The following is a 20,987-nucleotide window of genomic DNA, read 5'->3' as shown; positions in this document are numbered from 1 at the left end:
ACCACACCCGAACCTCATCCGCTTGCCGAAAGCGGTACTTTAGGAACAGCCAGACATCCACTCCCCGCTGGATCGTTACGAAGTACTGCGTGCGTTTAAACAGCTACCAGTAAGGCATTAGTTCTCAATTTCTTGCCTGTGATTTTTAGCCTGCAACTAGTCTATATCCACGACGTTCCACTTCCGGGATTGCTGGTTGCCGGTGCCAAAGGAAATTAAATCCAGACAGCTAGCTAGACTATCTGTCCAATCTGTCTCTCGCACGACTAAAACAACTTTTGAACGTACACATGTCACAAGTTTCTTCCCGAGGCTATTTTGCAGCTGCTCCGTGCGGCGCTTAGCGCGGCCCATGACAAATGTGATTGGTTTAAAGAAATGCCAATAAATCAGAGCACGTTCCTCTCCCATCCCAGAATGCTGTGTGGACTTGCCAGACCCTCCTCAACAGCGCTGCGGAGGAGGGTCTGTTAATGCAAGACTAGCCTGCAACTGACTATTGATCTCCCTGTCATAGTAAAGGATTCTCTGATCTCGGTCCTAAAAACCCCATCGCCTACCGTTCAAGTCCACCAGCCAGCTGCTCTGTTTCGGAACCCACCTGGACTCCTCCTCCCCTGGTCTGAAAATCAACTGCGTGACTCACTCTCCTGGTCCGATTTGCATTTTGGGTTTTACTACAGCAAACCTGACAGCTGTTGGTAGCTCGATTCTGCCTGTTTTCAGGGAGTAAAAGAGGGCTTTTGGTACAAGCTGAATGACATACAAGCGATAGGATGTAGATTTGGTGCTGGTGGATTGATCTAGTGAGAATATCAGTAACACTTTGTTTGAAGGGGTGTGCATAAGACTGACGTGACACCGTCATACTGACTTGTTATTTCTATGGTATTTCTTAGTGTGTATGTATATAGGGCATTATGGTCCGTTTTAGTCTTGTCATTGATTGTACTGGTTTAGATTTGTATGGATTGGTTGTAGTTTTATTTGATGGTACTTGCTGCTCAGATTTTATTAGGTTGGTTTTTATAGATGTCTGTGTTCATTTATCTGGATTTTATTGCACTAGCACTTTATGAGGGAATGGCTGGCACCTTAATGATGAATTATAGGACCTTAACTACTTTAAATTATATGATTTATGTATTCAATTAGCTTATTTTCAGTGCTCCACTTAATGTGGATTTCCTTTTGTCTTTTGTTGTGCTGTGTGTCTGATTGCAGATTGCCCCTCGGGGACAATATCAATAAAGTTGAAAGTTGAATAACCATGACATGAAGGAGTCTTTATGAATGTTTCTGAACGTTGTCATTCGGTAAATTATGAAACTTTTGATGCAAAGTTAGCATTGTCTGAGATGTTTGTTACGACAACTTGACATTAAGCAAGACAATATGACCGGTCATAAATGCGTCATAGCATCGGTATTGACCCGAATATCTATATAAAGAGAGAAACTCATACTCACACAATGATCTGTTGCCAACTCAACCTTGACAGCATTACTTTCTAGAACGTCCTCTTTTCCAACGCACATCACATCAGGCTGTGGAGACAGGAAGCCAGGTCACAGAGACATTGGAGGTCAGGAGAAGACAGCACACTTTACAAATATGGTTGCAACCGCAACATCAGTCTTTATCAAAACAATCTTCCTTTAAAACAAAATATGGTATATTTTACAAAAATGTCAACTTAAAAGCATAAAAATGTATAGTATTTAAGTTTTTTTTTATACTGATGCCAATACTAACTCCAGATGTTGAAAAGTCCAAAAGTAGAGAAGCACCAGGAACATGGTACTCACCACCACAATGTGGGGGACTTCCGTGACGGCAGCAGTAGACGTTAAGGGGCCGAGTACAATGTTTACAATGGTTGCTTGGATTCGATCATCTACAGAGGCAGCAGGATTAGCAGATCCTCCAACAGTGGGATAATCTGCAGCATCTGGAGTTGTAGTAGCTGGAGCTGTGGCATCTGGAGCTGCGGCATCTGGAACTGTGGCATCTGGAGCTGCGGCCGTCACTAAGAACACAATCCAAGGACAATGCTTTTATACACAAGCGCACACAGTGGATGTACTAAGGTTTGTCACTTGTCGACGTTGTCGTTCGTGGCTCTCTTATGGTCAAAATGTGTCATTTCCACGCTTCCCATTCATTGTCTATGTAAGCAGTGCCGGGCAATGCATTTTGGTAGCGCTGTGGCGACTTTCGAAAAGCGGGGTGTTGCCCGCTACTTTATGCAAGTCAGGGGCAAGTCTAGCTCAACTCGCTGCCTCTTAAAAACTCCCGAAAATCTTTTAAACTGACTGTTGTTGATCTAAAATGAAAACAGAATTAGCAATCTATATAGCTTATTTCTTGCATAAAATGCTTTCAGAAACACATTTCCGTGAACTATTTTCATAAAATAAGCAAAAGTTTCCAAAGGAGCCACCATGTTGGACCTGTTTTGAAATCCGGGAGCAGACAGCCCATGAGTGAAGAGTTTGTCCGTTTAGGTAAAGCCATCACAGTTGAAGGAGGGTGTAGCCTGTTATCTTTGCTTGTCAGTGTTCATTGAAGAGAAATTGATAACTGCTAGTGGCAAGCGTCTAACTAATGGGTGGAAAGCGGGGCGATCCCTGCCGTCAAAAAAGGAGTTAACGATGAAAGGTAAAACTGTACTTAGATGGCTCCAAAATGCCACAGTGGACATGTACCATTAGAAGTGGACATTGAGCGATATAACTTAAGAAAATGGAATCATTTCTCAAAAGTCCTGCTGAACTTGCTCTGACCCCATGATGACTTAACGTCTCATTGCACGTTTATCAAGGCTCCTACCTGTACTGGCGTCTGCAGCAAGTGCATCTATGGGATCTGTTACTGCATCATCCTGACACATCACTTCATCTGCAAGAAAAGGAGGGCAAGTGGAAATGGAAATTGATTTATTTGAAACAGGGACAATGCACAAATAAACATTAAACTTGTTAAACAAGAGAATATGTCTTGGGCCAGGTTATAGCAACAATTGCTAATTTCCACATGTAGTCCCTGGGACACAGAGAAAGAGACAGCAACTTAAACACATTGACTTTCATCAGACGAATCGATGCTCTTTGATGGCTGGTTTAACATGGTTAAGCTGGTTAATCATTATCCAGGTAAGGTAAGCAGATACCGATTGCATGATTATAACAGGCAATTTTAGCCTTTGCTATGTTTATTTAATCTTCTTGTGCCAGTCTGACACATTGTGGGCCCACCATCAGACAAAATTGAGACATCTGTGGCTTTGGGAATGGAAACAGGAAGTACAACGTTGCCATGGATACAGTTTGTTAGTTGTGGGTTACAACCATAGATATAGATCTATATCTATGGTTACAACTGGCACCATTAAAAAAATTACAAATTAGCTATGCAATGTAATCATGGACAACTATCAATGGATTATTTTGATGCGGAAGAAAACGTAAAAACCTGACAATTCTTAGGTAAAACCTGGAGTAAGTAGTGTCTTTTTCTGGGATTTGTCTGTATGTTGAGGTTGTACTGAGTTATGACTTTGATAAGGAGTTTTGACTCAAATTGTTGCAATTGGGTGCTAAGGGTTTTAAAATACCTTAATGGCCTCTCTGAGCGGTCACAGCCTCTACTTCAGCTCCAAGTGCTGGGCCTGTTGGTATGGGCCAAATCAGCAGAACCAGCAGTGTTGTGTCAAAATCTGTAAGCCTTTCAATTTGCACCAACCAGGCTTCTTCTGAGATGCTTAACCACACCTCAACATTACCCTAAACCCAACCAATTATCTCTGCTACGCCAAACCATAACCTGACCTAAGCCCTAACCCCGACAGCGGAGTGGGGCAATTTGGGAGATACAGTTTAGGAAGGGGCCTCTCTCTGTTGTAGTGATTTGATGATGTTTTGTACCATAAAAGGTTAAATCTGGAACTATAGATCATCATTGCATCAGATGCATGGTATCTTGGGATGGAATTTGTAAAGCACAAGCTTAGTGGAATGTTAGTTATGTTAGTGTGAATGAGGTCAGGGCAGAGGGTTGGTTTGAACAGCTTGGCCTGGTGAAGCAAACCTCATGCCCAACCCAAAGATGCCAAACCAATTTAGCATGTGTTCTCAGGGGCTCTTACTAATTAGGAGTCACATATGGACCAATTCTTACTGTTTGCAGCCTATGCAAATAAACAGTTCAGTCAGAAGTCATGACCTCCTGAGTACACATCCAACCCCTGGAAGAGATCCTGTTTCTGTAATAATCTTGGGATTAGGTTGGGTGGTGCTAAAACCTTTCTGACATAGGAAGGTTAAGAAAAGTAGGAAAGCATTTCCCAAGTCCATGTGAGGGTTTTTTAAGGTAATTGAAAAAATGGCTTCCCTAGGTTGAATTACCTTTTGACGTCTAAAGTCCAATATTAGATTACTATTAAAGGGGTGGTTCAGAATTTTGGACATCGGACCTCATTTCCAAGTTAGCCAGTGTGTCAACAGTATCTGCTAGCCTGCCACTAAAAACAGTCTTACCCACTCCACAGTACACCCAAGGCAAATAAATTATAATGCCAGACTATTGATGTAAATATCTGTATTGATAGAATAATGTTAGAAATAAAACTACCCTTGCATCTCAATGATTGCATTACATTTTAAGGGACTAGTTTCTCAGACGCGGCGCCATTTTACTTTGCCTCGGTTAGTAGTACTGCGCCAAAAAGTAAACAGAGAAGCACACTAGTAGCCTAGTACATTGGTATTGAAGCATTGGATTGGAAACTAAGGACTAGGCAACATGGTGTTTCAGTGTGCATTTATTAAATTGTAAAAATAAACCAAACAGATGGGCACCACAACGGTATAGCTACACTCTTGGTAGATACCTGGCTGGGCTAACCTCTAACTTTAGGTAATTGCTGACAGAAAAGTCATGTAAGCTCAGATGTGATTGTCATGGAAACTGGCTTTCTCAGTAGCCTAGGTAATATCACTTCACCGCTGCTGTAGCCTATGCTACCAACTACAGGGAACAAAGTATAAGTATTGCAATGCGATGCAAGGGTAGTTTTATTTCTAACATTATTCTATCAACACAGATATTTACATCGATAGTCTGGCGTTATAATTTATTTGTCTCGGGTGTACTGTGGAGTGGGTAAGACTGTTTTTAGTGGCAGGCTAGCAGATACTGTTGATATGGGCTAGCCTAGCACCAGCGAACTCTGCAACTGGAAGGACTGGATGAAAAGTGTTGAAAACGGTCTCCACTGATTAATAACACACTGGCTAACTTGGAAATGAGGTCCTATGTCCAAAATTCTGAAACACCCCTTTAAGATGTGTAAATATCCTTAACAATATGTTGATTTATATGTACAGATAACGGCAAAGTCTCTCTTTTGAACTATCAACTATACTGTTGATAGCGATCTTGATAATGTTGAGGAAAACATGAATGAACATCAATCAGGAATCACGCTGCCAATCAAAACGAGAGAACTAACTTTGGGGTATAAATCGGAGGCGAACAAGGACAGCATTGTAATCCAATTCATCTTGCAACATCGTTTCTTTACACTCCCATCCGCATGGAAGGAAACCAACGTGTAAACGGTTTCACATGTAACCAAAACTATGCTGCAATCAGAGGAAAAATGTGTTCGGTGCACCACTACAGTTATTTAGTTAATCACCAGATACATTTATACAAATGAGGCAAATTTAGATGCTTTGTGTGTGTTTGCAATCCTGTAAACATGACCGAATTTTAACACACTCTGGAACAAAATCCAAGTTCCTTGTGGGAATGTTAGAACCCCAAATAAAAGATAGCGTTACATCATTTTTTTCACAGCTGGCGAGTGGCCACCATGATGTAGGTATGTGTACAGCACTGTGGACGGGGCTCTGTAATATATAGCTCCCTCCTGTAGTGTGTTTTATCTTGACAGTGGCGTCAACTGGCTGAACGCTGTCCAAATCTGGTCATGTGCTCCATTTTAACTGGTGTAAGTGGGCATTAATGTTTAACTAATGCGTGTACTGTGCTATTAGAGCCTTCAGCTAGTTGCCTTCGGCTTGAGCTGCTATGTGTAAAAGAGTAATGTGGGACAAAAATGTTTAGCCTCCACAGCAGTAAATCCACCTAGTACCTCAGTTTATGCCTCTTAGGTATATAAAGATATTATTTTGACAAAAAGTATCTATGGAATGTTTTTAAAGCACTATACTGTATAACCAGTTAGTTGGCTGGCATGAGCGTGATTATTTATGTTTTATGATGAAAGTGTTTTACCTTATTAAATAGTTTTCTTGTTTCAACTCACAGACTCTGCACACATACAGATATATAAAGCAAATAAATGCTCATAATGCACATGGAACGACACATACATACACCAACATCTACTCCCTTTAAACTGTCACATGCTGAAAACACTCCACCACTGTGGACACAGAGGCATTGGACAGCTGTGTGAAAAATCTCACTGTGTTTCCAGCCAGGCCCCTCAGCATCAATATGAAGCCTATGATCTCCAGTCTCAACACAAACACAGAGAAACATACATAACACTCCTACTCCATAAACACAACCTTGGCGTCTCTCCAGAGAGTTTTTAATGGGCTCAGAAAGCACAAAGCCAAGGCTGCAGACTATGTAACCTCTGGGTTCAATTCTGATCTTCACTACTGGGCTACATCAAGTGGAGTTCCTGCCCTGGCTGTCCTCCTTAAAGCTTTCAGTGTGGGTGTTCTGGTCTTTGACGTGGTGTGTGGTGTGTAGCCATGCCAGATGTAAAGAACTAAATTATAGGCTTAAAGAGAGGATACGATATGGGCCTATGATGCTGAGTGTCAGTTCAAATGCTGCATTTTTTTGCCTGTGGTTGGACAAATCAACAGCAATTTTAAGGCAACAAAAAGGCAGATTTTTCACCAGCAAATGACAAAGGTAATTTGGTGGATGCTTCAAGTTACAGCAGTGATTCCCAACCAGGGGTATGTGTACCCCCTGGGGGTACTTCTGTAGTTGCCAGGGGGTATGTAGAAAAGTTGGAGAGTAGCTAATTTAAAAAATAAATACTTAGAAATATATATATACACCTGGAACACCTGAATTCCTAGAATTGTTGGGTCTTCATAAATTATAGAGTGTGGTCTAGACCTACTCTATCTGTAAAGTGTCTTGAGATAACTCTTGTTATGATTTGATACTATAAAAATTTTTTAATTGAATTGAATACTATGTGTTATGTAAGAATGTGAAAACTAGTTGGCAAGCGAGCACAGGAGTTTAAACAGGTAGCCAAATGTAATGACTTAACAGTTCAAATGATTAGTTAACATTTGGGTCAAAATAGTTAGCTAAAGGTAACTTTAATGGATGAATGGTTGAAACTTTCAGCTTCACTCCAAGTAGCAGTAGCCTAGTAGGCTACGATTGGTATGATTGCTAACCAAACTGACTTTTACATTGATGACAATTATGAAAAAAATAACAATATCCACTTTTAAATAATTTATATTAGGAGTTTTACATTTGGAACATACATCAGGAATCAACAACGGGGTACATGAGTTCATGTGACAGGGTAGTGTGGGCACTTCAGACAGAAAAGGTTGGGAACCACTGGACTACAGCACCATGCCTGCTTACATATTTAGCATATGAAGCCCCTGGCAATTCCTGCCCTGCCTATGAAGATTTACAACACCACAATCGTTATTGCTGACATGCTGCTGGAACGTGTTGCTGGTCTGTCCCAACTGTACTTCATGTACTTCTATTTTCCGATTAAACACCAAGGTAACATAAGCAGCTCCTAAAAATATATTAGCTATCAGGTGCATGTTAGAGCCTAACCCTTTGGAAGTTTGTCAAGACTTTTCACAACTGACTGTAGTGAATTATAAACGGAGAAATGGATTAAGAACAGTCAATACTGAGTTGACAAACCATGTATTTGAACATCATCACTTATTGCTTGAATTCCAGGATCTAGTCCACGCTCAATATAAATCATATTACAAGGCTGAGGTAGACACAAACGCATAAAAACGTTGTGCAGCACTCTATGCATACATGAGGAACAGTGATGAGCTAAATGCAGATGTGAGTGTTGAGGAGTTTCTGTGTCTAACTATATATTTCCTAGGCATTCAAACTCTAGAGGACTCAGGGGAGAGCGATGATAAGGTAGAGAAGTAGAGGGGGAGACTGTGTCTCATCATCACTTCATATAATGGAGTTGTTTTGAAAGCCAGATCCTATGTTTTCTGTTTCCTGTCAGACAACCTCCTTTCAACTCTCCTCCTCCCTGGGGGAAAGCTTCCCAACTCCCCCTTATACTCTAACAGACACTGACATAAGTTCATGATGACAAACCTAATCACACAGCACGTAGGTGTATAACTTTTCTCTGGAGTGAGTGTAGACATCACTCTAACATGCTGATACTAATAATAAGGGTTAGGGCTGGGTATCGCCGAGGATTTCCATTTACATTACCACATCCATGGTGAAAAGGCATGTATTAAAAAAAATTTATTTTGGGATTTTATTAATAGCTATCAGATCACTCAAACAAAGATCGATTTTAATAGGAGAATCGCTTATTTGAACCCAGCCCTAACAAGGCTAACTAAATAAGGGAAACACAACACACACACACACACACACACACACACACACACACACACACACCAAATACTTTAACTTTGCTGATCCTAGTGTGTTCATTTTAAAATCTACACACAGCTTGATTTCAGCATGCTGCACTCTTGCCGCTCTGCTGCTCAATAGTTGCTTTCCTTTCGCATGTCCCCGCCTCACTCATCTGTCACAGCCTTGCCCATTCTCTCCCTGACGTGATGCTGCCATTGTGACTGCCATCTTTCACCCTTCCTGCCATTCCAGAGCTCAGATTTAGGGTGGGGAAGAGAGAGAGAGGGGATTGCAGCAGAAACAAACATAGTCACACCTGATTAAACGGGTGCAGTCAGTGTATGAGCAGGGGACAGCTGCTGCAGAAAGTCCTCCTTAGGGAGCTCTTCCCCTCCCTGCATATGTGCTGTACTGTCAGAGAGATGAGAAGTATCTGACATCATGAGCAATGGGGGCTCTAAATCTTGCATTTGACCTCCACCCAGACCACAGAGACAACACCTTGGCTGTCATAATGTTCCACACCCTCCTCTCCTTACTTATCCATGTCCTCGGCTTCCAGATGTCCACTGAAGTCTCCCCTCACTCCTTTCTTTTTATTCCCTACCAGGAGAAATGTCACTACAGCTTAACTCAGGAATTCTTTCAGTCTCACAGATCCTCAAGGGAATTCTGGGACTAAGAAATGCTACGGGAGGGTGGACATATTTGTGGCCAACCAAGATCGAGGAATGAAGAAATTATTTGTTTTTACATTGGAAGCAAATCCTCACATTTGACAAGGCGGAACCACTTATTACTTGGCATTTTTGCTTGAATTGTTGTCAATTTATTTTCTTTTTATCAACTAACAGTAGGGCTGCTCGATTATTTTGGTCAATATTGAAATCCCGATTATTTAACACTGTTATTCATTGACTTTTGGAAAGATGTTGCAATTATTGAATTTAAAAAACAGTGAAACAGGTAAACAAATCAAGAGACAAAACACCTAGACCTGTGAAATTTCCCTTAATACTTTTCCAGTTTAATCTGCAAAACTTAATGTGCAAAATAACTGTTCATCTCGATTACTCTGTTTGTGTGATCAATAGTAGCCAAAATCGTAATCTTGATTAAAATTTCGATGAATTGCACAGCCTTAACAGATTAGTCAACAAATTGTTTCAGCACTAGATGAGAGACAATCGTTTGTCTGCCTATAGGCTAGAATAACAGCTTCTGTAATCATATAAAAACTATCCTCTAGGTAATGATGTGGTCTCATAGTACGCCACAAATATTACATTGTCTAACTTCTCTGGCTGTACGAAAAATAAAAAGTGTAGCCATGAAAACACAGTCGGCTTTACTCCTACTTGCTACTGCAGTGACAAACAGAAAAAAAATACATCCCAGGAATACACCGCTCGGGCCGTGAGAACTATTTTTGTTTCTGCACAAACGAGTGGTACAGGTTGACTTTTCCACCTTGCCCACGCCCCTGGTGCTTTTAAACAAAACACAAGATCGTTTTGACAAAAGGAAAAATTTAAAAGGAATTGACAACTGGTTCGGAATGTTATCCGTGCACATCCTAGGACAGGATGTGGCTGTCACAGCACATGGCATGCACTGACCTCTTCAAGAGGTGAACATACTGGGGGTTACAGATAACTCTCTGGAATACAGAGATACACTCCTGGAGTGGGATCACATATGCACTAGTCTCCCTTTGTCAGACCTTCCTCCACAACGCTGTGGAGGAGGGTCTTGCTAGTCCACACAGCATTCCTGGATGGGAGAACAACGTGCTCTGGTTTATTGGAATTTCTTTAAACCAATCACAATCGTCTTGTGCGGTGCTAAGCGCCGCACGGAGCCACAGCACCTCTGCAAAATAGCCTCGGGAAGGAACTTGTTTTGGTGGAACATGTGTACGTGTTGTTTTAGTCGTGCAACAGAAAACTCAGATTGGACAGATAGTCTAGCTAGCTGTCTGGATTTACCCTGCAGAGATCTGAGGAGCAGTTAACCATAGTCCTCATAAATCCACCGGAGTTTAGAATTACAACCAAAGAAAGCGGAAGGTAGCTGAAAAGAAGGACATCCGGCGGAATTTCCGACGGCAACGGATCAATCCCAGAAGTGGAAGGTCGTGGATATAGACTGCATACACACTAACTGTTATCACGGAGGGAACAGCACAGCGGCTGTCTTCTGCGTTACAGTGGCTTGATGTGATCATTTATTCAAAATGTTACTCTAACTTATACATTCTCCTTTGCCTTCATGTGATACTGGGTTGCTGAAAGTAAAGGCAGAAAAAAAAACTTTAGAGGGACCAAAGCGAAGAATGAAAAGGCAACATTAGGATTGATGGCAGCTACTGACCATTGTTTTTATTCAACCCGTAATTCACTCATTAAAATAGTTTCAGCAGGGCAGTGAAACTTAAAACCTGTGTCCAAAACAGTTCATCCGTTTTGTTAGAAACTGGAAACACCAGCTGCTCTCTACTTTGTGTCAGCAGATGTCCATGGACCCATTCCAGTTGCTGTTTTTACATGAGCGTGTGTGGGGAGAGGTTGTAAAAAGATATCAGAACCTATGGCCCTAAACAATCTGGCTCCACAGTGATTGAGGCTAAGGAGCTAAAGTAGGAGAGGGAGATTGAGAAATAATAGTAATAATGTTATAGCCTTCCAGATATCACGCATACTGTTTAATACATGCACACACACACACACACACACACACACACAGTACAAATGAAAAGACCAAACTCAGGACCTTCAGCAAACCTATTACAACTTGTGCAATATTAATCATTTGTAGGTAGAAGTCGCGGCCCATTTTGGCTAGAAAACTTTGTTCGCAAATGTTTGCTTGAATGGTGTGCGATTCAGTGCGAAAAGGAATAGAAACACCTTGAAGTGTCTCAAATCAATTCGATATACCAATTTCATCGCAAAACAGCATGTGACGTCATCATGCACAGGTTTTTATTCGCTTTAAAGCCGTTGGATGGAACACACACTTTCACCGGCTTTATTCGCATGAATGGTTTTAAGGGAACTTCAGATAATTCAATTGACAAGTGGATGGAAACATTCAGTCTGGTGATATCAATTACAAAGTATAAAGCGTGGCTTCAACGACATGCCTTTTACTAAACATTAATTACCAGGAGCAATTATTCTGGCAGTCAAAAGGCCTCAGCCAAGGCTCATTAAGTGCTTTTATTCCCCAGGGTAAACACTATACCCCTCCTTAAAGACGGCCATGACTGGCTATCCAAAATACACTTCGTGTTATACGTGCCCATTGCTTTCCACCGGTGTTTAGCATGACTTCACCTTAGATCAATCAATCAGTGTGAGGTTGATCACTGAGCTGTTGCTGAGGTTTTTGTTTTGAGCCAGCATGAAAAGCCAGGGATGACACAAGAAGCAGAGAGTGCTTCCAAGTTCTTGCTTTTGGAATTCACACTATAATCTCGGGGCTGCGCATTAGCTGCACATACAGGCGATTTAGATCTGAGCGCTGCAGTGATATCTGGAGTTTCTCTAGCGGCCTTGTCCTGCCAAAATGATCTGGGCTGAAAATGAAGACGAAACAGAAGGAGAGGGCAACCCCCCCTCCTTTATGGTAAAAAACAACAGCTGTAAAATTGAAGCAGGGTGCCAGGGGACCAAGGAACAACAAGCTCACCAGAACAGCAGTAATTGGAAAAGGAAGATTTGAATGCTAGCGCGGCATCTGCTTTTCATTAAGTTTGTTTCACTAGGTAAATATTATTGCTAGATGATCTACTTCCCCAAGTTAACTCCTTTTTTTCCCCTGGATGATCATTTAGTCAGTGTGGTGACATGTTTTTTGTTTTCTTATCATTAATACATTTTCTTTAGAGAAAACAAGTTGGCTACAAAGGAAGATACAGTAATTCAGAGAGAGAAAAAGCATTTTTTAAATGTCCTCCCTTTGTTATGGTGATCGTCTGGTGGCGGCTAGCAGAGGAGGTAACAGAACGGACATTGATGTCAGGCAGTTTGTAAGAATATTTGAACGGTTTAAGCTGTAGCCTGACCTGGCTCTCTCACATGTAGGAATCACTGAAGCAAATTGGCAGTTTGACACAACACAGGCTCCAGGTTTAATTACTCCACGAGCTTACGTGGCTCCTCAGCCATAACTTTGGGCCCATGTGGACACACACCCTAGGCTGACATCAGACCACTATCTGCCAAGGCTTATGTAAGAAAAGACCCACACCCTCCAGCAGATGACGTGAATCAGACTTCATCACAACGCGGGACTGAAAGAATGCTGGTCAATAGCCGAGGGCCATGAGAAAGAGAGTGGCAATATTCTGCCCAAGTTTACGTTGGCAGGACGAAGCTTCTATCTGAGAAACAAAGTCTTGTACACGTCCGTGCAGAAAGATATGGATGCTGATTTCTACTCTCTGGAAAGCGTGTGCTGTCCTCTTTTTAAGGTTTGGATCCGGACATGTTTTCTTACATTTAAAAAATTCTGCAGTATGCAGTGGTGGAAGAAGTTTTCAGATCCTTTACTTAAGTAAAGGATAAAAATATATAACACTGTAAAAATAATGTTCTATCAATCAACTAAGTGTTTAATGGTCTAATCATTTCAGCTAGACTTGTAGGCCGTTATATTGTTGGGTCGTTAATTTATAATAAAACATGGTATTTTATATGCTTTGTGTACTAGTAACTAAAGCTGTCAGATTAATGTAGTGGAGTAAAAAGTACAATGTTTCTCTCTGAAATGTATTGGAGTCGAAGTAGAAAGTGGCCTGAAAAGAAAAGACTCAAGTAAAGTACCTCAAACTTGTACTTAAGTACTGTACTTGAGTAAATGCACTTAGTTACATTCCACCACTGGCAGTATCTGAGTTTTTGTGTATCTCGCTTCCATTGAAGGCCACTTAAATGCGTGTGATACAAAGGATTTCCACTGAGCATTGATGGCTTTGCGCATATTCACACAAGAACACATGAATGCCAAATTTGGAATCTCCCAACCACGAGTGAATGTCTTGGTTTCAAATAGCAATTGTCACAGCTCATTCAGCGCTGCCTGAGGCCCTGACTTAGCAACAGAAGCATCATTGTAGACGCTAAGCTGAAATAAGAAAGACGCAATGTTTTCCCCTTTCTCCACAGTACACTTGAAGTTTGAGCTTTTCCCCCAAAATCTTGGAGAGAGCGTCAGCTTATAACATACTCCAAGAGGCGTTGAATGACATCATCCAACATTGCAGCCCATGCCCATTTCGGCGCTACATATTTGCACGCCTGAATAACTACTGAATGACAGCCATGGGAAGTGGGAGAAGAAACTAAACCTGTTTGCCGGAGAGGCGAGGTGATTGGCCTGCTGATACATGACACGGATGTTTGCGCTGATTAGCAAAGTTAAACACATTCACTTATCAAGTACATCAAAGGCTCTCATCCCGTCTCTCTTGCATCCCGCCCTCCATCCACTCATCCTTTTACTCCTGTGTGCCTGAATCAGTGTTTCTAGACTACAAATCCAAACTAAGATGGTTTTCAGGCTGCAAATGTTATTAACTGAGTCTTAGATAAGCACAATTAATTGCACTTTACAGCTGCAGCCTTCAGTACGGCAGTCCAACAAGCTAATGTTGTGATGGCACATTGTCTTTGACCCAGCCTGAGGCTTGAAAATGTACTTTTCTTACTCCATAAGCAACACCGCATAGTATCTGACTCCATAAACATGTTGCCGGATGAGTGGTAAGTCCAAGGCCTATGTGTGTTGAGTTAAGTGAGTTTGCTGGTTTCTAAATTAGAGTTTAGATTCTCTGCCCGAGCCCGAGCCTGAGCCCGAACTTGGCCCGACCCGGACAATATGTTCCGCCACTATCCTCGGTCCGGGCCGATCATTACTTTATTGGCCTAATTGGGTGGGGAGAAAGCTATGCCTCTCCAGCTTCTCCCGTAGCTCTGGGTATATGTCCTGCACTGACTTGAGTGTGAGGTAAACTGTGCTAAATCGTGTCTCCCCCATCTGTAGCACTGTCTTCGATAATTGCGCAACCAGGCCAGATTGTTTCAGATATGCTTTAGCAGCAGATATGGTCTCTCTATGGCCGGTGCGTTGTCGGCCAGTGCGTCGGCATGCAGACCGTGCCGAAGGACAGCATTAATTAGGTGATCGAGACAAGAAAGTCTCCTATATGGTTCCAGGGCTTTGATTATGTTGCTGCCTTGATCTGTTACCCACAGGTAAAAGGGAATTGTAGTTGAGAACGTCTTAAAAAATTGTCGGGTTTAAATCGGGCTCGGGCTCATAATTCCAGTTAATGTGTCTGGCGGGCTCGGGTAGGGTCGGGCTTGATTTTTGGGCCCGATCTAAGCTTTTTTTCTAAATACGAGACAGAGAGATAAGTTAATGGTCAGCCTCTTCTCCGGCTACATTTGCGCTGCTGCGTTTTGGTTTAAAAACAAATATCTTTTCTTATGTTTACGCCAGAGTTTCAGAGCCTCTAAACCTTCTGTTCTGTACTACAAAGCATGCAAGCAAGGAAGCAAGTAAGACAGGCCGAGGATCAGCTGCCACACCCATTCGCTCCTTCTGTGGCTAATGACATCACTGCAACCGAATCGGATGTGGCATCGATTTAACCTCCCGACACACAACGATTCCCCACTGAGAACAAGACACGACAAGAGCTGTGCAGTGGAACGCCTCCGCATATCTCAGTATATACTTAACAAAGAGTCCTTTTCATGTAGATTTAAGAAGCGAGAAACATTAAAATGTCTTTGAATGAATAACGACGTCATCGGGGGCTTGACCTCTGACCCATATATACGGCTGCAGCCACGCGGTCCTACATTGTGAAAAAGAGCTAATGAGGAGACAGATCAGTCTCTTGTGACTCCGCTGGTTGTTTAAAATGTCATCAAAATAAAACAGAAATAGCCACAAACATGATCGACACAGAACGGTAGAACTGGCGGGATGTAGATCATAGTAAAAATTGTTTGTAAAAGTGATAAACCATTGCATGTTTTTAAGGGTGAGGTTTTCCGTATCTGTTTTTTTGGAGCCATATGGGGCCATGCCTCTGAAAATTCGCACCAAAATGCCAGTTGGACACAAGTGTCCACAATGTAGCAGGTCCGTGTGATCAGAGGACTGCTGTTGGATGTGGTGAAGAATAGGAGGATGGGTCAGCAGACTTGAGACAACACCCTGGTGATATTGTTAAAAGTAGAAGTCAGAAGCTGTCTGCTAAAACCTAAAACAGAAGCAAGACGTTTGTGCCATCCGTTCATGTAAGATCCTATTACTATTCCTATTTTCTTAACAGTTAATCACCATCACTAAAAAACACTAAAACAACATCCTAATTATAGAGATAATAAGATAGCAGAATGTCTGTTTTCCAATCAACAGTAACAAACAAAAAAATACATGCTTGGTTGTAAGTTGTGTCTAAATCGTCGACGCTGTTTGATTTCTTGGTGGGGTGTGCCCAGAGTAATTAGATTTCCATGTAAATCTAATTACCATCTGTTAAGCTGCTGATGCAGACGGAATGCGGTGTGCCTTTTTTTTTTACTATGCAAACTACGAACATGTTCCGCCATCATATGATCTTTTCCCTTTTAAAGTAAACCCTTTAGTTATTGTCATTAGTCTGGAATACTCCTCCAAGTCCACTCAAGGTCCCCCCCAAACGTTCCCCGCCCCTGTGGCCATAGATGGAGCCTAATGGCTCTGCAGAAGTCGTTACATTGGGCTGAACCAGAACTAGTCCTGCTTTACAACCGGCGAGGCAGCAGCACCATCCAAGCCGTACATCACCCTGCAATTAGCATCGGCCCTGAGACTGATTTGGAGTGGACTGCCCAGTGAGTCCACACATGTTCTCACACACACACACACACACACACACACACACACACACACACACACACACACACACACACACACACACACAGAAAGACACACATGTCACACATGACACACATGACACACACACACACACACACACACACAGTACTGTTTGCAGATCTGCAGGGAACAGAGTTAAGGGAACTATTTTTGCTCTCTGTTGAATCCACGTTAAATGTGGTCACGTTGTAATATGTTGCATGCATGCAGCTCCCACACACACTCACTTGTAAATTAAATATCTTTAGAACTCCCTGAAATCACAGTCAGGCATATACGCAACAGAACAATACCTGTATCTAGTCTGATGCTGTGTTTGTGTGCTTGTTTTGTCTAATCATTTTACACACATTCAAACACATGGTTAGCTCCACCCAGATGCACTGCAGGATGTAAAGCGTGATTATTCTCAACTGCAACTTTCTGCTACTGAGCAGACCCTTTGTGTCTGCAGCCACCCCGCCGCTAACCATGCCTCTCTGCATCTGTGTGCAACCTCATGGTAGAACACATCAAAGCAAAACCCCACATCAACAGAAAGCCACTGTTGATGTACACATACTGCATGACGTGAAAGGCAATTTTTGCCCACTATAATGTTAGAGACTCTTACAGACAAAAACAAAAGAAGGGCAAAAAGTTTGACCCCACACATAACATAAGACTCTGTGTACTCTAGATAGAAGAGAGGGAACATTGGAGTGAACCAAAGCTGCAAAAGAAGATACTTTAATCAATAAGAGTACTCACTGCTGAGCAACAGAGCGCAGAGCACCAGAAGTCCAGCCATCCTTCTCCAGAGCCCATTCATTCTCCACATGGACGCAGCCATCCTCTCTGGTCAAACTCAGCGCAGTCAGTGGGACTGTGTGAGAGTAAAAAAAGTGCGGTGGGTGATAATGAGTGAGTGTGTGAGGGCCGGTGGAGTCGGGAGTTTCCTGTGAGGTCTAAGTGAGCAGGACAGTCAAGCAGGATAAAGCCTGGCTTGTGTTCTGTTGCTCTTTATACGGCCCCACTCCTTTGGCCTCTCTCTCTCTCTTTCTGCTTTTTCCACACCCCTTTTCTAACTGCCTGCTGTTAACCCGTTTCCCCCAATGCAACCGTCCCTGCCTCCTCCCTTGTCCCTGTGTGTGTGTGTGTGTGTGTGTACAGCAAGCACCAGAATGAGATGGTATAGTGGGTGACATCCTGTTGAGCTTTATCTTTATTGCTGTTTTGTTTCCTGGTGAAAATGTTAGGAACTCAAGTTTGCACAGTTTGTGCGCCAGCGGTGTAACCGTTTCTGCAATGTTGAGCGCTGTGGTTGCACTTCAGGAGAGTTTCAGGTGCTGCTTTAGTAGATAAGTTCCAAGTGAAAGCCATTTCCAGTGGTCTGTATGGGATGAGATATGTCTCATTAAGTTTGTGTAAACAAATTTGCAATCTGTGTGCAAATGTGCAATCTGTAAATATAAAACACATTTCACAAATACAAAAATAAGGTTTGTAAACTCACAAAAATGATTTGCAAATATCAAGCAGATCTGCAAATACACAAACAAGTTCCACAAATAAAACAAAGATCTGTACATTCCACACATCCAGTGGTGGGAGTAGTATGCAGATCCTTTACTTAAGTAAAAGTACTAATACCACACTGTAGAAATACTCTGTTACGAGTAAAAGTCCTGCTTTGAAAATGTTACCGAAGTAAAAGTATGTAAGTATCATCAGGAAAATGTACTTAAAGTATTAAAAGTAAAAGTACTCAGTGCAGAAAAATCCTCACATTTTAGAAACTGGAAACGATCCAAACAGTTCTGTTTTTAAATTGGCTAATCCTTTCAGCTGTACTTGTAGGCTGTTATATTGTTGGGTAGTTTAACTTTTAATAAAACATCATATTTTATAAAATACATGTGTTTTGTGTGCAAAAATTCTAATTTGTAAAGTAACTAGTAACTAAAGTTGTCAGATAAATGTAGTGGAGTAAAAAGCACAATATTTCTCTCTGAAATGTACTTTGTTACATCCCACCACTGCACACATCTACAAATAAATGAAAAGCATTTGTGAACATCTTCCTAACATTTGCAACTTTCAAATGGATATTTGTGAATCCAGTTGTTATCCGTGAATCGAAAAGGCATTTGTGGATCTCAATTCTACCCGTGTGGATCTGCAGTTTACATACACAGAGTTTTGAGACAAACATTCTAAAGTACACCAGCTCAACTTATGGATTAAGCGCTGCTATGTGAGCACACATTTGAAATATCTACAACACAACAGGCTTCGGCTTGACTTGAGACAGGATTTGTAGAAAGGCGTTAAAGAAGCTGAGTGTTTTCCTATTTTTTTTATTTTTTTGAAGATGCTCCTGGTAAACAGGAAGCTCTTATCCTGCGGCCTCCATGTTGTGTACATAGTTGAGAGGCCTGTAAAAGCACATGGCGTCACACTAAACGCTTGGCCCCGCTTTTTGTGCGTCCCTGGACAGATGACTAACAGCTTACAGTGAGTCATCCATTGAACCGCAGAAGTACACGTGCACGCTTCCATGTACCGTGCACACGCGCTTTTTTAAAAACGCCGTTAACACAAGCACACCGACATCACAGATAAAACACACGTGCTATTTCCTAATTACACCACATCAGCAGAAAGTGACAAACTGTTGCACCGTGCTGCGGCGTGTTGTGGGAGTGTGATGCTGGGTGTTCACCATTCATGTTCACACAGAGATGTGCTGTTCTACATGCGTAGAGAATCCAGGCAGGCCACATCTGGAAGCACTGCAATCCCACCACTGGGTTTTTAGAGGACTGCCTGGAGGCGTGGTTTTCAAACAATGCAGCCATATGGGTCTGACTTGAGCCAAGAACAGGCTGGTGTCTGGGAACGGGCGCTCCTGCTGGTCACCCTGTATGTTTCAGACCAGATACTTGTTAAAGTTTGTTAAGGGGGCCTTGAAATCCCATTCACAATTAATAAAACTGAAGCTATGACTTACAAAGTGGGGTCATTTCTGTAATTAACTGTGTTTTAAATATATTTGCATTTATATATTTGCAATATTAAAAACATTTAAGTCCAAAACTTTAAGATGTTTTGAACATGCCTCACTGTGAAAATCTAAATTTACTTTTTTCAGTGATTTAAGTGTGCTTTTTCAGGGGGGAGCAGCTCAAAAGCAACTTAAACCAGAATGGGCAGGAACAAATTGTGTTACGTGACAGTCAGAAAAGTACTCATTGAATTAATTAAAAGACAATTTCATTAACAGCTGTGTTACACTTTTATATAAAAAAAAACATCCCTATGCTGATCTTTAGATCTCAAAAAGAAGTTAAAGCAAACAATAGAGGTGCACGATTCAGAAAATGTCACGATTCGATATTGATTTTCAGGCTCAAGATTTGATTCAAAAACGATTCACAGCATGTACATGTAGTAACTTTTCCCATGTGATTGCAGTATACATATACACCAGCTCAACTTAGCACACATTTGAAATATCTACAACACAACAGGCTTCGGCTTGACTTGAGACAGGATTTGTAGAAAGGCGTTAAAGAAGCTGAGTGTTTTCCTATTTTTTTTATTTTTTTGAAGATGCTCCTGGTAAACAGGAAGCTCTTATCCTGCGGCCTCCATGTTGTGTACATAGTTGAGAGGCCTGTAAAAGCACATGGCGTCACACTAAACGCTTGGCCCCGCTTTTTGTGCGTCCCTGGACAGATGACTAACAGCTTACAGTGAGTCATCCATTGAACCGTAGAAGTACACGTGCACGCTTCCATGTACCGTGCACACGCGCTTTTTTAAAAACGCCGTTAACACAAGCACACCGACATCACAGATAAAACACACGTGCTATTTCCTAATTACACCACATCAGCAGAAAGTGACAAACTGTTGCACCGTGCTGCGGCGTGTTGTGGGAGTGTGATGCTGGGTGTTCACCATTCATGTTCACACAGAGATGTGCTGTTCTACATGCGTAGAGAATCCAGGCAGGCCACATCTGGAAGCACTGCAATCCCACCACTGGGTTTTTAGAGGACTGCCTGGAGGCGTGGTTTTCAAACAATGCAGCCATATGGGTCTGACTTGAGCCAAGAACAGGCTGGTGTCTGGGAACGGGCGCTCCTGCTGGTCACCCTGTATGTTTCAGACCAGATACTTGTTAAAGTTTGTTAAGGGGGCCTTGAAATCCCATTCACAATTAATAAAACTGAAGCTATGACTTACAAAGTGGGGTCATTTCTGTAATTAACTGTGTTTTAAATATGTTTGCATTTATATATTTGCAATATTAAAAACATTTAAGTCCAAAACTTTAAGATGTTTTGAACATGCCTCACTGTGAAAATCTAAATTTACTTTTTTCAGTG

The 20,987-nt window shown here is 41.8% G+C and overlaps 1 protein-coding gene across 1 annotated transcript in view; it reads right to left on the bottom strand.

Annotated features, from left to right (window-relative positions):
* The window catches only part of cd34 (CD34 molecule), a 30,937-nt gene extending 11,549 nt beyond the window's left edge, over positions 1 to 19,388 (bottom strand). Inside the window, exons 1-5 of the mRNA XM_078255712.1 lie at positions 19,316 to 19,388; positions 17,362 to 17,983; positions 2,833 to 2,901; positions 1,809 to 2,029; positions 1,470 to 1,547 (exon numbers count right to left, since the gene is read on the bottom strand). Of these exons, the coding sequence (XP_078111838.1) occupies positions 1,470 to 1,547; positions 1,809 to 2,029; positions 2,833 to 2,901; positions 17,362 to 17,443 (450 nt within the window). The 5' untranslated portion in view covers positions 17,444 to 17,983; positions 19,316 to 19,388. The remainder of the gene's footprint in view (positions 1 to 1,469; positions 1,548 to 1,808; positions 2,030 to 2,832; positions 2,902 to 17,361; positions 17,984 to 19,315) is intronic.
* Between the last annotated feature and the right edge of the window lie 1,599 nt (positions 19,389 to 20,987).

The sequence above is a fragment of the Sander vitreus genome, chromosome 7 (genome assembly GCF_031162955.1).
Source record: "Sander vitreus isolate 19-12246 chromosome 7, sanVit1, whole genome shotgun sequence".
Taxonomy (NCBI): domain Eukaryota; kingdom Metazoa; phylum Chordata; class Actinopteri; order Perciformes; family Percidae; genus Sander; species Sander vitreus.
This window is presented reverse-complemented; position numbering and strand designations above follow the sequence as displayed.